The 16,273-nt window shown below is 38.9% G+C and overlaps 3 protein-coding genes across 9 annotated transcripts in view; 2 read left to right on the forward strand and 1 right to left on the reverse strand.

Moving 5' to 3' along the window:
* The window catches only part of SIL1 (SIL1 nucleotide exchange factor), a 430,788-nt gene that overhangs the window by 56,470 nt on the left and 358,045 nt on the right, over nucleotides 1-16,273 (forward strand). The window lies entirely within an intron of this gene.
* Nucleotides 1-16,273, forward strand: part of LOC126956106 (uncharacterized) — a 589,638-nt gene that overhangs the window by 15,942 nt on the left and 557,423 nt on the right. The window lies entirely within an intron of this gene.
* MATR3 (matrin 3) overlaps nucleotides 1-16,273 on the reverse strand; it is a 37,852-nt gene that overhangs the window by 5,059 nt on the left and 16,520 nt on the right. For 4 of the 7 annotated variants that reach the window (XM_050794990.1, XM_050794985.1, XM_050794988.1 and 1 more), the window contains 11 exons: nucleotides 10,668-10,729; nucleotides 9,654-9,695; nucleotides 9,208-9,320; nucleotides 8,298-8,350; nucleotides 7,672-7,797; nucleotides 6,665-6,790; nucleotides 5,872-6,039; nucleotides 3,735-3,866; nucleotides 3,229-3,272; nucleotides 2,768-3,137; nucleotides 23-389 (listed from right to left, as the gene is read on the reverse strand). In XM_050794990.1, coding sequence (XP_050650947.1) covers nucleotides 23-389; nucleotides 2,768-3,137; nucleotides 3,229-3,272; nucleotides 3,735-3,866; nucleotides 5,872-6,039; nucleotides 6,665-6,790; nucleotides 7,672-7,797; nucleotides 8,298-8,350; nucleotides 9,208-9,320; nucleotides 9,654-9,655 — 1,501 coding nt within the window. In that variant the 5' untranslated portion in view covers nucleotides 9,656-9,695; nucleotides 10,668-10,729. The remainder of the gene's footprint in view (nucleotides 1-22; nucleotides 390-2,767; nucleotides 3,138-3,228; nucleotides 3,273-3,734; nucleotides 3,867-5,871; nucleotides 6,040-6,664; nucleotides 6,791-7,671; nucleotides 7,798-8,297; nucleotides 8,351-9,207; nucleotides 9,321-9,653; nucleotides 9,696-10,667; nucleotides 10,730-16,273) is intronic. The other 3 variants (XM_050794987.1, XM_050794989.1, XM_050794991.1) reach the window with 2 other exon arrangements.

A 16,273-nucleotide genomic window follows, 5' to 3' on the forward strand; every position in this document is an offset into this window, starting at 1 on the left:
AGAACAAAGACTTAAATCTCACCAACAGGAACATTGGGCTGATATGGTCCAATTCTATACTCATCTGGGATTGTATAGTCCTCCTTGTTCTCATCACTTTGACCATCTGCGTTTTCACTTGTATCTTTGTTGGGATCATCAGCGTTCTCAGCAGATTCAGCACCTGGTTCTGTGTTTTCCTCATTTTTAATTCCATTTTCCAACGCTGCTTCGTTTTCTTGATCAAGTTCCTCGATCTTGTCCACCTTAATTTCAACCAAACCATCATCATTTTTGTCACCAGATTTAAATGCCATGCCCGATTTACGAAGTTTCTGAAGTTCCGAATCTTCCTCATCACCAACCTCATCTAGAGTGACAAAACCTTCCATACTCCCTGGGAAACGACGCTGTTAAGAAAGACAAATTTACTCTGCAACAATTATCCTGCAGCATCCCTTCCATCTGCTTTACTTGAAGGGAAATGGATAGCGTCTTTGCCTTTTTTTTTTTTTTTTTTTTTCCCAGACGGAGTCTCGCTCTGTTGCCCAGGCTGGAGTGCAGTGGCATGATCTCTGCTCACTGCAAGCTCCTCCTCCTGGGTTCACGCCATTCTCCTGCTTCAGCCTCTCAAGTAGCTAGGACTACAGGCCCCTGCCACCATGCCCGGCTAATTTTTTTGTATTTTTAGTAGAGACGGTGTTTCACCATGTTAGCCAGGATGGTCTCGATCTCCTGATCTTGTGATCTGCCCGCCTCGGCCTCCCAAAGTGCTAGGATTACAGGCGTGAGCCACCACGTCCGGCAGCGTCTTTGTCTTTATTCATTAGCTCAAAATAGTAACTTCTTCCTTTCTCCCAAAAAATTACTGATAATTTGAAAAATAATTTAGTTTATTTTAAAACTAAAAAATGGAAAGTCTGCCTCACACAAAGAGCAGAAGTTAAATGAGGTAAGAACATTCATATTTTATCTTTTCTGAGACTACAATGCTGCTAGTGAATGTGTAAAAAACTTGATTTGGTAAAAGTTGAGCAACGTCCTTTGTAAGACAGTATATTACAAATACCTACTCTTTAGAGCAAATGCTCAGTTTCAAATAGTGTAATGGCTAAAAAACCAAGCTCTGGGCCAGGCACAGTGGCTCACGCCTGTAATCCCAGCACTCTGGGAGGCTGAGGTGAGCGGATCACCCTGAGATCAGGAGTTCAAGACCAGCCAGGCCAACATGGCAAAACCCCGTCTCTACTGAAAATACAAAAATTAGCCTGGTGTGGTGCTGGGTGCCTGTAATCCCAGCTACTTGGGAGGCTGAGGCAGGAGAACTTGAACCTGGGAGGTGGAGGCTGCAGTGAGCCGAGATCATGCCACTGCACTCCAGCCTGGGTGACAGAGTGAGACTTCGTCTCAAAAAAAAAAAAAAAAAAAAAAAAAATCATGCTCTGAAGAATAACTGCCTAAATTTTGGCTCTGTGTCTTATAGGATTATTTAACTTTTCCATACTTCGATTTTCCTCGTTTATGGAATGGAGATAACAACAGTACGAGCTACATATGGTTATTGTGAGGATTAAATTAATAAATCTGTGTATATACATATATAAAAAAAGAACTTAGAAAAATGTATGGCATTAAATGCCATTAAACGTAATTATTAGCATTTATAAATGTAAACATAATGATAAGCTCTAGTTAGAAAAATAAAGGAAGTTATTTGACCAAGCCATCAAATAAAAACCCAGAGGTAAATACTGGTTTTGAGTTGAATGTTACAGAAAAAGAACCAACGGAATATGGAACACGATGGCAAAAATTTCATTTCACTCTACTTGTTTTTCTTGAGACAGAGTCTCGCTCTTGTCACCCAGGCTGGAGTACAGTGGTGTGATCTTCGCTAGCCTCCCAGATTCAAGCAATTCTCCTGCCTCAGCCTTTCTGAGTAGCTGCTACAGGTATGTGCCACCACACCTGGCTAATTTTTGTATTTTTAATAGAGCTGGGGTTTCACCATGTTGGTTCTGAACTCATGGCCTCCAGTGATCTGCCGGGCCTCCCAAAGTGCTGGGATTACAGGCGTGACCCAATGGGCCTGGGCTGACTCCGAAATTTTATGAGTCATTTAACATAAAAAGTTTGCTTCAAAGGCATTTTAATGCCCTACTCCTTAAGCAAGGCAGGCAGCACAATGTGGGTCTTTTGTTTTACTCTTCTTTACACCGTATTTCTATATTTATATTCACTTTATATGTGTCTTCTAAATGACTTACATATTCAAATAATATTGTTTTAAAAGATACTAGAGTATCTGACCAGGCCAACATATCTCAAATAGGAAAAATTATTCAATAATTTTTGAATGAGTGGCAAAAGTTTTAACTATCTTGGGTCAATTAACTTACTGCAAACTCATGTCCTGTATTTTTTTTTTTCAAAGCTATACTATAATGCTGCCTACCTATATGCTACCACAACTATTTTTTTTAAAAGCTACACTATAAGGCTGCCTACCTATATGCTACCACTACAATACAGAAGCATGTATTTTGAGTCCTTCTCCCTCATTTTTAGTAAAGTTTCCTCTTTGAGCTGATGTTTTTTGCCAACTATAATAAAATGTCTTATTTAATTATTTATTGCAGAGTTTAGATTTAAATATTTATATTCTGGTTCATATCTATTTTCGATTTAAATCATGTAATTCTCTTTATCTGACACTGCTTAGGTAAATAACTTGAAACGATGATCTGATCTAATGTTCTACTAAAACAAACCAATATTATTTCTTTACCTTTTTAAGCTTTTTCTTTGCTGCTGCTGAAGCACTTGTATCTTTTTTCACAGCTTTATCTGAAGGTTCCTTTTTCCCATCAGAAGCCACATCACCTAAATTAGCAAGATCGGTCTCATCTCCCACTGAACTGCCACTTTCTAGCAGGGCTGCTGCTTCTTCTTCATCTACAAGTAGCTCATCTTCAGATTCAAGCAGCATATTAGGTTCCTGCTCTGTCTGGTCATCCTTTGTGTCTTTCTCACCATCTTCACCGGACTTCTCTTCTTGTTCTTTACCTTCGGTTGAACTTTCAGTCTTCTGGGAACCATCAGTTTTGGATTTCTTATCACTTGGAGATTCTTTGCCGTCTGGAGAGTAAGATCTTTTTCTGAAATCAAAAGGACACACCACAATTAATTTGTCATCTGAAAAAGTTAAGTTGAATATACTCACACATATGAAAAACAAAATGAAATTACCGGGATTTATCTTTTTTCAGTAAATCAATGCCTCTGTTTGGAATCTAAAAGACAAGTTTTACAGAAGTTAAATAATACATTTGCAGAATACACAATTATCCAGTGAATTAATAATTGGAGATGATCCCTATAATCAACTCAGCTTATTCAATCCCCATAACCTTATCCAAGAACCTAAGCTGCCTACAGTCAGACATTCATCATTATGACCATACCAACAGAGAAGTGGAAAATAAAGCATTCTGGTAGCAGAAAGCTATTAAAAACTTAAACAGATAAGAGCAATGAAGGTGTCCTCTAGGGAAGACTAGTTCTGCCATTAAAGACCAGAAAAAAAAGTTGCTCTTTTTCATTAACTAGTTTCTTTCAATAGATTTACCTCTTTCAATAAACTTACATTTCAAGAATCCTGTATTTTTTAGCATACAAAAATGTTTAGAAGAATGTTGTGGCTTTAAATATGTAAAAACAGGCTGTTAAATGATGACAAATCAAACACTACATACCCTCAGTACCAGTTTTTTATATTTCTCAGACAGGTCAACCTTCACACATCTCCCCTGAAACCAAAGGGCTTTTTTCAAACAATGGTCAACCATTGCCATTGCATCTTCTCTTGTCTCCATCTCAATAAAAGCCTTGAAAAGAAAAGAACACAAGAAAAGAGAAACCACAAAGCACATTATATTTTATAAAATTGTATAAAACCTTATTATGTATTCTACCTACTGGTTAGAAAATCTTCATTACTTTTTTTCTTTTCTGAGACAGGGTCTCATTGTGTCACCCAGGCTGGAATGTAGTGGCACAATCTTGGCTCACTGAAGCCTCGTTGTGCTGAGCCCATGTGATCCTCCCACCTCAGCCCCCCAGTAGCTAGGTCTACAGGCATGCACCACCATGTCTGGCTAATTTTTGTATTTTTTGTAGCGTTGGGGTTTCACCATCTTGCCTAGACTGGTCTCGAGCTCCTGGACTCAGGCGATCCTCCTGCTTTGGCCTCCCAAAGTGCTGGGATTACAGGTGAAAGCCACCACACCCGGCTAAAAATTTTAATCTTTAGCACAGAGTTAAAAAGTCACGGAATAGGGCTGGGCACAGTGGCTCACGCCTGTAATCCCAATACTTTGGGAGGCCACAGTGGGTGGCTCACCTGAGGTCAGGAATACCGAGAACAGCCTGACCAGTATGGTGAAACCCCATCTCTACTACAAATGCAAAAATTAGCTGGGCCTGGTGGAGTGTGCCTATTGTAGTCCCAGCTACCGAGGAGGCGCGAGGTTATAGTGAGCCAAGATGGCGCCACTGCACTCCAGACTGGGCAACAGAGCGAGACTCCATCTCAGAAAAAACCCAAAAACCAAAAAACCAACCTGTCAGATTTACAAAATCCCCAAGAATCACCGTAGTGCCAAATACTAAACCGTCTATATACACTATTTCTGCAAAAAAGTAATAAGCCTAGAAGATATTAAAATATTGTAAGAAAAATAAAAGTCTGAAAGAACACAAACTTGCAATGCTTAATTACAGAAGTGTTTAAAACAAAAAAAGAAAAACAGAAAAGGTGTTCTTCTCATTCTTATTTCCTTTTTGAGATAGGCTCTCACTCCACTGCCTATGCTGAAGTGCAGTGGCACAATCATAGTTAACTACAACCTTGGACTCCCAGGTTAAGTGTTCCACCAAACCTCAGACTCCCAGAGTAGCTAAAATTGTACAAGCACGCCACTTTGCCTGGTTAAATTTTTTTTTTTTGTACAGATATGGCCTCAGTATGTTGTCAGGGTAGTCTCAAACTCCTGGGCAACTCCGGCCTCAGCCTCCCAAAGTCTAGGGATTTACAGGCATGAGCCAATGCACCTGGCCTAACTCTAATTTTCTTTTTTTTTCTTTTGAAATGGAGTCTTGCTCTGTCACCAAGGCTGGAGTGCAGTGCGATCTTGGCTCACTGCAAGCTCCACCTCCCGGGTTCACGCCATTACCCTGCCTCAGCCTCCCCAGCAGCTGGGACAACAGGCGTACGCCTGGCTAAGTTTTTTGTATTTTTAGTAAGAGACGAGGTTTCACTGTGTTAGCCAGGATGGTCTCGATCTCCTGACCTTGTGATCTAGCCGCCTCTGCCTCCCCAAGTGCTGGGATTACAGGCGTGAGCCACCGTACCTGGCTAACTCTAAATTTTTTAAATAAAAGAACAACAACAACAAAAAAAGGATGAAATGAAACAACTCGTCCTCCAGATTTCATCACTAAAAATAGGGATACACTTTTTTTTTTCTTTTTTCTTTTTTTTTGAGTTGGGAGTTTCGCTCTGCCACCCAGGCTGGAGTGCGGTGGCGCAATCTCAGCTCACTACAACCTCCGCCTCCCACGGTTAAGTAATTCTCCTGCCTCAGCCTCCCCAGCAGCTGGGATTACAGGCACGCGCCACCACGCCCAGATAATTTTTGTATTTTTAGTAGAAACAGAATTTCACTAAGCTGGCCAGGTTGGTCTCAAACTCCTGACATCAGGTGATTCATCCACCTTGGCCTCCCAAAGTGCTGGGATTACAGGCGTGAGGAACCACGCCCGGTCACATACTAAAAAATCTTAAAGGATTTTAATAAATTATCTTCTCTAAAACTTCCTTATGTGTATTACCTGACTTTTCATCCTCATCAATATGTAGTTCTTTATTTTCCCATAAGGCTCAGCAAGCTTGAGAACAGCACTATCAGAATAGCCAGAATGGGGCAAATTGCTGAGATGTATCACACGTCCAAGCTCTTGTTTTTGATCAAACTTCTGATCTGGCTTTCCTTCAGGTTTCTTTAACAAACAACAGTAACAAAAGGAAAAACATGCAATAATTATTAGTTAACAGTTAAAAACATCCTAGTCTTTACCAATTATTTTATTTATTTATTTTATTTTATTTTTTATTTTTTGAGACGGAGTCTCGCTGTGTCGCCCAGGCTGGAGTGCAGTGGCCGGATCTCAGCTCACTGCAAGCTCTGCCTCCCGGGTTTTTACGCCATTCTCCTGCCTCAGCCTCCCGAGTAGCCGGGACTACAGGCGCCCGCCACCTCGCCCGGCTAGTTTTTTGTATTTTTTAGTAGAGACGGGGTTTCACCGTGTTAGCCAGGATTGTCTCGAACTCCTGACCTCGTGATCCGCCCGTCTCGGCCTCCCAAAGTGCTGGGATTACAGGCTTGAGCCACCGCGCCCGGCCCAATTATTTTATTTTTATAGAGACGAGGTCTTACTATGTTGCCCAGGCTTGCCTTGAACTCCTGGGCCTCACATAATCCTTCTCACCTTGGCCTCCCAAGGTGCTGGGATTATAGGCGTGAGCCACCACACCCAGCCTTAGCAGTAATTTTAAAGAACCAAAGTTAATAAATATTAAAATGATTTGTTAAACAGATATACAGCTTGCAAAAATAAACATTACCTTTATTCTTTTATACTTCTGGGATAAATGAACTCTCACTGGCTTGCCAAATACTAACGCTGGTGTGGTTGTGTAATAATCCACTGCAGCTTGAGCATCCTCTGTGGTTGCCATTTCAATAAATGCCTGAAATTGTACAAAAAGTTATTTCTCTGTTTTTTCCAATCAGCCTTCTCACACTGAACTACAGATATTTCTTCCTAAAAAATAACAATGCCCCAAATCTTTCCAGATATATTTAATCACTAAGTAGAAAACACTTTCAAGAACTAAAAAACCAAAACAAAAAACAGGCCAGGCCCAGTAGCTCACGCCTGTAATCACTTTGGGAGGCCGAGGCAGGCAGATTACGAGGTCGAGAAATTGAGACCATCCTGGCCAACAAGATGGTAAAACTCTGTCTCTACTAAAAATACAAAATCAGCTGAGTGTGAGGGCGCACACTTGTAGTCCCAGCTACTTGGGAGGATGAGGTAGGAGAATCACTAGAACCCAGGAGGCAGAGGTTGCAGTGAGCCGAGATTGCGCCACTGCACTCCAGCCTGGGTGACAGAGCAATACTCCGTCTCCCAAAACAAGGAAACAAAAAAACCCCACAAAACAATGTTGCCAATTTGCTATTTTATTATAAGGACCACCTCAGATTAGTTCATTCTACTGCATTACTTTATTATTTACTATGCCTATTGGACTAAAAATAATGACTTGAAACCATCATTTTGGTATAGATCTGAAATGGCTTTCCACAGAATTTTCCTTTTACAGCTTTTATAGTAGTATAATGACAATTACTACCTAAGGATCATAACTTATAGTTACTAATAATCCATGAGCATTCTATTATTATTGACATTTATCACTACTGGTCTTTTCCTCTACGACATTCCGCATTTGATAAACTTAAGACTACCTTGAGTTTTATTTTTCTAATACAAAATCATTTAATTCTTATAGAAAATATATTAGTGGCATGAATAAATGAATAATACCATTATTTTAATTCATACCTCATTAATTTTATTTAGAATCAGATGATTTGAAATGACTCCAAATGGTTCTACCAGCTGTAATAGCTGGTATCTCAAGTTTTTCCCTCGTTGAAAATCCATGATGTGAACAACTCTGCTAGTTTCCTGTCCATTAGGGGAAAAAAAAAAACAAGCAATTAAGTCTCTTTAAAGCAATATGAAACCAATTACGCATTAGGACTTTTTATAATCTATAATTAACCAGGGGAGTGTAAGTAAAACAACAACTCATAACATTCTAGAGAATTTTAAAACTACACATCAAACATCACTGGGTAAGCTCTTTCTGACCATAGCCAAATGGTTAAACTACTTCAAAGTGTCAAAACATAGTCTCTGCAATGATTTTTAAATTAAATATTGTACACATAACTGGACAGCAAAGGTTCCAAGATGCTGAATCAAGGTGAGCTCACTGGACTATGGGCATATAAAATTTAAAGTTTTAATTATTATCAAAGCCATATAAAAACCTGATGGTTTTCAAATTATAGCAATCATCCCATAAGGACCATGATACATATTCAACTAGTAAGGATTTAGGACAAATCATATTCCCCAAAATCGTAAATACAGTAAAAGCAAAAGCTTCATTCATTACTGACCACTCTGCCTTTTTGCATGTGTCTAGGTCCTTGCAGGTTTCCATTTCCAGCACCTTTATGGGAAGAGAAAGTTTTTAGTCTTGTAATCAATATACTTGCTTAAAAAAGCAATTTTACTGAAAAATGCACATCTTCCAAACACAAATGAAAAGCTCTTACAAATATGTGATTACCATCACTTTTCATGCAATGTTATTTCTGAGTAATATTTAAATGAGCCTTCTTTCACCTATAATCATTGCCTTTAATTTTTAGAAAGGGACCAGGTGTGGTGATTCACACCTGTAATCCCAGCACTTTGGGAGGTTGAGGAGAATGGATCATTTGACGCCAGGAGTTTGAGATCAGCCTGGGGAACATGGCGAAACCCTTGCCTCTACCAAAAATACAAAAATTAGCCGGGTGTGATGGCACACGTTTGTAATCCCAGTTACTCAGGAGAGGCTGAAGCATGAGAATCGCTTGAACCAGGGAGACAGAGGTTGCAGTGAGTGGAGATCGCACCATTACACTCCAGCCTGGGAGAGAGAGTGAGACTGTCTCAAATAAAGAAGCAAAATTTGCAGCCTGGCACAGCTGCTCACACCTGTAATCCTAGCACTTTGGAGGCCCAGGTGGGTAGATCGCCTGAGGCCAAGAGTTCAACATTAGTCTGGTCAACGTGGTTAAACCACATCTCTATTAAAAATACGAAAATTAGCTGGGCATGGTGGCGAGCACCTGTAATCCCAGCTACTCGGGAGGCTGAGGCAGGAGAAATGCTTGCACCCAGGAGGCGGAGGTTACAGTGAGCCAATATTGCGCCACTGCGCTCCAGCCTGGGCAATAAGAGCGAAACCTTGTCTCAAAAAAATAAACATTTTCAGTAAGGGCTCTGTAAGGAAAATTAACATGAATTTTATATAATTACCCAGATTTCCTCTTGGTCCAACTGCTGGTCCCCCAAGATGAAACGAGGGAGGTGGCGGTCCCAGAATTCCTGGTGCTGGATTTGTAGACTGCTGCAACATGAATGGATCACCCCTAGTAAAGTGAAGACATAAAATATAAATCATAATAAAGAGGTCCATTGGAAAGAATTAAGATTTAATGCTAAAGCACCCCAACATATGACCACAACCACTTCAATCTATCAGGGTATCTGTGAAGTAACTAGATCAAAGTCTACATTAACAATAAAAAAGTACAAATTACTACATAATATATATTCTAAAAATTGTTAACCGAAGTGAATTTTATCCGAGTCTCATTTTCAGTAAAGAAATTCTGAAAATACTTTATGAAATGTTGAAAGTTAAACCTGAATTCCTTACATTGATCTCCTTTACAAATGGTAGCTTAAAAAATTTAACTTACATTGTGTGTCCTGTATCATTGTCAGGATTCCATTCTGGGTAGCTTTAAAAAGACCAGAAAATTAACTTTAAAATAAAACTGTCCTTTTCACAAAACAACCTTGTTTGGCCTCTAAAATAGAGATTTATTAGTAAAGTTATCTGAGAGTCTAAGTGTTAGAAACATAGTTTTAAAGCATTTCCTATAGATACTTCAAAATAAAAAACTCAGAACTTCAAAATAATCCACGAGAATAAACTTGTTTTATATTGCTTGCAAATGTAGATAATGTTGAAATTTAAGTTTTTCCTCTATTTGTTAAATTGTAAGGAGGAAGTGCTGCACAAAGAATTAGAAATGTGGGTTACATAGAAACAAGAACAGAGCACAGATTTTCCTTCTCCAATATTAATACCAAGAGCACAGTTGAGTTGTGACATTAGAAAGAATAGCCCCAACAGAGTTAGGCATATGTGAAAATTCCAACTCCAGTGAACAATGGGCACTGTGTGCTGCCTAAGCAGGGAGTTTTCTTTAGGAATTCCATTTCATGGTAGCAGCCTGAACTCAAAAACCAAAGATCTCAAAAGCAAAAAAAAAAAACAAAAAACAAACAAAAAAAACACCACCAAGGATTTTCCTGAACAAAGAATTAGAATCTTTTAATAACCTACCCTCTTTTCTGTATCTTTTGCATTTTTAAAGCACGTATTATTAAAAATGTTACTGTGAATCCACTCTATATATCAAATACTATCTTTCACTATACCTAGTAAAAATCATCAATTTCTGTAATGACCAATGTGTATGTATCTTAGAAATATTAAATAACAAAATATCATTATTACTGCATCTAATATTCAATATGAAATTTCCAGATCTAAACATTTTACTTGTAAATAGTATTGCCCATACAGTACCACTATGTGATATTAACATTGTGAATATTACAAGTAAATGATAAACTCCCAAAAACCAATAATGGCTGATTCTGATTCACGATAAGGACGTTTTAAAGGTATTTCAAACTCCTACATTTCAAGAAGAAGCTGGCATCGACGACTGTGACTTGCTCCATTGATATGTTGACTCCACTCCTGCAGCAAAGTAAATTAGTAGAATTAACAAAAATAAAGCTAAAATATTTTCATCTGAACCATTCAAACTCTAGGACATTAATGTCTATGCAGTATTATAGGCTGTACAAACACCTGCCCATTCACTAAATCACACTGATTTAATTTAAAACCATTTCTCTGAATCCTTGAGGCTTGATCCTGCCCTCAAATACGCTATGCACATTCTTGGAAAAACTGGATTAACTTGTCAACATACTTAAAAGATTTGACAGGGAAAAGATATAGAGTTAATAAAGATCAAGAGTAGTAACTAACCTTGAGATTAGCAAGGCTTATTAACTTTTACTGTGGACCAAACTGAAGTATTCATTGTATGCTACTTTAGAGTACTCTGAATGATAAAACATCCATGTTTCTATCTACTTTTCTAGAAACTATATACTATAAATTTGAACAATTAGTTAAAATAGAATCTTTTAGGCCAAGCTCGGTGGCTCATGCCTATAATCCCAACACTTTGGGAGGCTGAGGTGGGTGGATCACTTGAGACCAGGAGTTTGAAACCAGCCTAGCCAACATGGCGAAACCCCATCTACAAAAAATACAAACTTTAGCCGGGCGTGGTGGTGTACGCCTGTAGTCCCAGCTTCTTGGAAGGCTGAGGCAGCAGAATCTCTTGAACCCAGAAGGCGGAGATTCCAGTGAGCTGAGATTGGGCCACCACGCTCCAGCCTGGGTGACAAAGACTCCGCCAAAAACAAAACAAACCAAAAACTTTAATCACATCCAGCTTTTGAGGATGTTCCAGGTTTACTACCTATTAAATACACAGTGAATGAAAAATGCACCATGATTAGCATTACCATAAAATGCTAACATGATTCAACAGGAATGGCTTTTCTAGAAAATGAATCCCATTTATCAAAATATTAAGCTTTCTTTATATTTCCCCAAAATAAAGAAGCAAATTTAAGGAATGCCTCAACAAATTTAGGGAGGGAAACATGACATTCTATCACTATTCACTCTTTCGTGGTTTATTTTAAATTGAAGAAGTAACTCTTATTTCAAATAATTTTTTTTTTTTTTTTTGAGACGGAGTCTTGCTCTGTCACCCAGGCTGGAGTGCAGTGGCCGGATCTCAGCTCACTGCAAGCTCCGCCTCCCGGGTTCACGCCATTCTCCTGCCTCAGCCTCCCAAGTAGCTGGGACTACAGGCGCCCGCCACCTCGCCCGGCTAGTTTTTTGTATTTTTTAGTAGAGACGGGGTTTCACCGTGTTAACCAGGATGGTCTCGATCTCCCGACCTCGTGATCCGCCCGTCTCGGCCTCCCAAAGTGCTGGGATTACAGGCTTGAGCCACCGCGCCCGGCCTCAAATAATTTCTTTAGAAAAAAATGCAGATATAAATGAGTTAACTTTTTAGGCAATGTAAGAATGAGGAGTCAGGAAAACTGGGCTCTGCCTAGACTGCCTAGGTTCCATTCCCAAATTACAAAGGTGTGAATCTTTGGTCCCTGTTATTTAAATTCACTGGGACAATAGTCTCATAGGGTTGTTGTGAAAAGGTAAACTGCTTATCAGACCCTTTCGAGGCACATGGAATGTGCTTAAAACAAAACAAAACAAAACAAAAAAACCGAACTGATTATAAAGCAGTCTTGTTTTACAATTCCTGCTTTACAACTCTTATGGATGTTTCACAAACTCCCACAAATTGTAATTTCTGTAACACCCACACTACCCAATACAATTATATTTGGAATATAAAACATGGTCAGGCGATGTGTTTTTAAAGGGGGGTAGCTCACTGAGAGCTGAACTAAATTAAAGTAAGGTACCAAATTACAAGATACATGCTTTCAAAAAGTTGCGGATTGGTATTTTATAAATGGGATCCTTTAAAAAAAAAAAAAAAAAAAAGGGTTTATATTTACATGACAACAGTTTAGGTACATTCCTCCGCTCTAGAAAAATTATCTAAAATCCTGTGAAAGGCCGGGTGCAGTGGCTCAGGCCTGTAGTCCCAGCACTTTGGGAGGCCGAGGTGGGAGGACCAACTGAGGTCAGGAGTTCGAGACCAGTCTGGTCAACATGGTGAAACCCTATCTTTATTAAAAATACAAAAATTAGCCGGGAGTGGTGGTGGGTGCCTGTAATTCCAGCTACTTGGAAGGCTAAGACAGAGGAATAGCTTGAACCTGGGAGGCGGAGGTTGCAGTGAGCCGAGATCATGCCATTGCACTCCAGTATGGGTGACAGCAAGAAACTCCATCTCAAAATAAATAAATAAATAAATAGAATCCTGTGAACTAAAATGGAACTCATCCAAATAGAATGGTACCTTTCTTAAAATGCTGAAAGCTATAAACTACTTCCAGGTCTCTTTTTAAAATAATGGCTAATAGTTAAGGAACTCAAGATCTCTCCAGTTGGCTCTACAATCATCAGCTATTTGGGTTATCTAAAGTTTCAATTGGAAAGTAATGGACCACTGACTTCTAGTTGGAGACCATTTTTAAAATGGCTGTAAGGGCCAGGTGCAGTGGCTCACGCATATAATCCCAGCACTCTGGGAGGCCAAAGCAGGCAGATCACTTGAGCCCAGGAGTTTGAGACCAGTCTGGACATCATAGTGAAACCAGGTCTCTTATCAAAAAAACCGGCAGGTGTGGTGGTACGTGCCTCACTTGAGCCTGGGTGGTGGAGAGTGTAATGAGCTACGATCACGTAAGTGCACTCCAGCGTGGGCTACAAAGTGAGAGACTCTGTCTCAAAAATATAAAACAAAACAAAATAAAATAAAATAAAAATGGCTGTAAGCCAGAGGAACCACAGGTAAGTTCACAAAATTTAGAAGCCTTGGCTGGGCATGGTGGCTCATACCTATAATCCCAGCACTTTGGGAGGCCAGGGCAGGCGGATCACCTGAGGTCAAGAGTTGGAGGCCAGCCTAGCTAACATGGTGAAACCCATCTCTACTAAAAATACAAAAAAAAATTAGCTGGGCATGGTGATGTACGCCTGTAATCCCAGCTACCTGGGAGGCTAAGGCAGGAGAACTGCTTGAATCCGAAAGGCGGAGGCTGCAGTGAGCCAAGATCGCGCCACTGTACCCCAGCCTGGGACACAGAGCGAGACTCCTCCCCCCCCACCAAAAAAAAAGGATTAATTAAACAAATACCCATTAATGACTTAGAATTCTCTGAACTAAAAATATTCAGATTTTACTTAAAATATTCTTAAGTTCTGGGAGAGGAATAAATGTTATCCTACTAGCCATGCTTCTATTTCATAGGAGCTAGAAAGGATACATAGCTGAACAGAAATTATATACAATCCTCCATGTTCTTTAAAGGTTCAAACTTACAGGAAAAGTGTGTCTGCTCTTTCAAAGTGATAGAAGGCAGGCCAAAATCAAAAAATCAGTCATGTACCTCCCAAACTCACCCATGACTAATGTGTACTACCAATCTATTACTGGTTGGTTTACGGTGAGGACTAAGTGAAAGAGTTTTATAAAAATCTATATTCCTGGACTCTACACTGAGGTAACTCCTGCAAAATCAGATTAATAAAGGATTTACACACCTTTTAAAGTCAGACATTTCTGTAGGAAAACTACATTCACCTTGATGTATTTGAGATACCTTAAACTATAGACAGAAAAAAAGAATTTGGGAAGCACTTACAGAATGGCAGAAAAAAGAGTTAACTTAATATAAACTCAAGTGACAAGACAGCCAAAGTGCTATAGTGGATAATTTTCTTTAAGTGAAAGGAAGCTGAGAAGCTTGAGATTGCACAGAAAAGCAATCTGATGGCTAGGTGCGATGGCTCACGCCTGTAATCCCAACACTTTGGGAGGCCAAGGTGGTGAATCACCTGAGGTCGGGAGTACGAGACCAGCCTGACCAACGTGGAGAAACACTGTCTCTAAAAATACAAAATTAGCCGGGCGTGGTGGCACATGCTTGTAATCCCAGCTACTCGGAAGGCTGAGGCAGGAGAATCGCTTGAACCCAGGAGGTGGAGGTTACAGTGAGCTGGGCCGAGACTGCGCCACTGCATCCATTCCAGCCTGGGCAACAAGAGCAAAACTCCATCTCAAAAAAAGAAAGAAAGAGAAAGAAAAAGAAAAGCAATTTGATGATCTAAAATGACCTAGAAAGAAATAAAAGCAACACCATCACTTTAAGTCACCTAAAAATAATGACACTCCATGACAAATTAAATTATTTTCTACTTAAGTTTTTTACTTCACAGTAAGAACTTTTGATCATGTAAACTATTTAACAATACCAATAAGTAAAAAGAACAGATTTTCCAAGTTATGCAGCAATACCAGAGAGCAGGATTAAATGTTTAAAAATTTTTCATTATCTACTTCCATCACAGAAATTTTCTCTAAGGTCATTTCTATAGAGGTTATAGAGGGTCCACTGCTAAAGTGAATATTTAAATATTTTTTCAACAGAATGCATATACGTAAAAAACATAGTGAGGCAACTAGAAAACTAGAAATTCAGATAATCCATGTGTTTAAACTTCTTAAAGTTGGTCCAATTTACACATTTAAACCACAGAATTAAACAAAAGGCCTCTAAAATACTTCTCAAATGTACTCAGTATATTGACAGAATACCAAAACTGGCTAGGACCTAAGCATTTTTACAGGCGAAAAGTACCTCTTGCACTAGGGTAGGGTATCTTACTCTTGAATCCATAGTTTCATCAAAATATGTAAAAACTGCTCTTTTGTTAATTTAGATCCATTTAAGTTATTAGCCTTCTTCAGGAACTAGAAGGTAGCAAAATTTGGAGAAAAAAAGCATAATCATACATAAAAACAGAAACTTTTCTCGAAGTCCTCTCATGGTTCCGTTGTGTTCCTTTATGATGTCCCAACAGCTTAATGACTCCAGTAGCAAAGATTTTTTAAGTCCCTTAACATCACTCTCATTTGAGACACTGTAACTATCTATTTTCCTCAGAATTTAGAGATCCTTTCTGAGAATACTGGTCACATTGCCATTTCTGCTATTATTTCCTTATAAACAGGCAAGAAATAACGTAGAAAAAATTGGAGTCACCAATGTTTAATGGACCTTTTCGTTCTATCAATTCACACGGGACCTAAAATTTAAAGTTTAGTGCTGATCAAAAACTAAAATGAATTCCATGATATATTTAGTAGAGCCAACAAATTTAGGAAAAGGTAACACCCAAAACATACACCAATTAAAATTTGCTGGCTTTTGTGAGTTTGGGGTTGTATTTCTTAATGAAAATACATCTTCTTAAATGTTTAAATAAACCTAAATTTAGTATTTATGTTAATTTACTTTGGTACAGATTAAAGATTAAACGACAAAAATACTGAGATCCAAACATAAGGAAAGGGAGTGACTGGTAATACTCTTTAACAGAATATTAAAAACAATGGTATGATTTAGTCTACTAAAAAAAATCCATACTCACTTACTAAAAAATGCTTATCAAAGGATTAGCTATGAAAAGAAAATGACCCTTCCAGATGTTACTGTAAAGAAAAACCCTGTA

The sequence above is a fragment of the Macaca thibetana genome, chromosome 6 (assembly GCF_024542745.1).
Source record: "Macaca thibetana thibetana isolate TM-01 chromosome 6, ASM2454274v1, whole genome shotgun sequence".
In the NCBI taxonomy this organism is placed as follows: Eukaryota; Metazoa; Chordata; class Mammalia; order Primates; family Cercopithecidae; genus Macaca; species Macaca thibetana.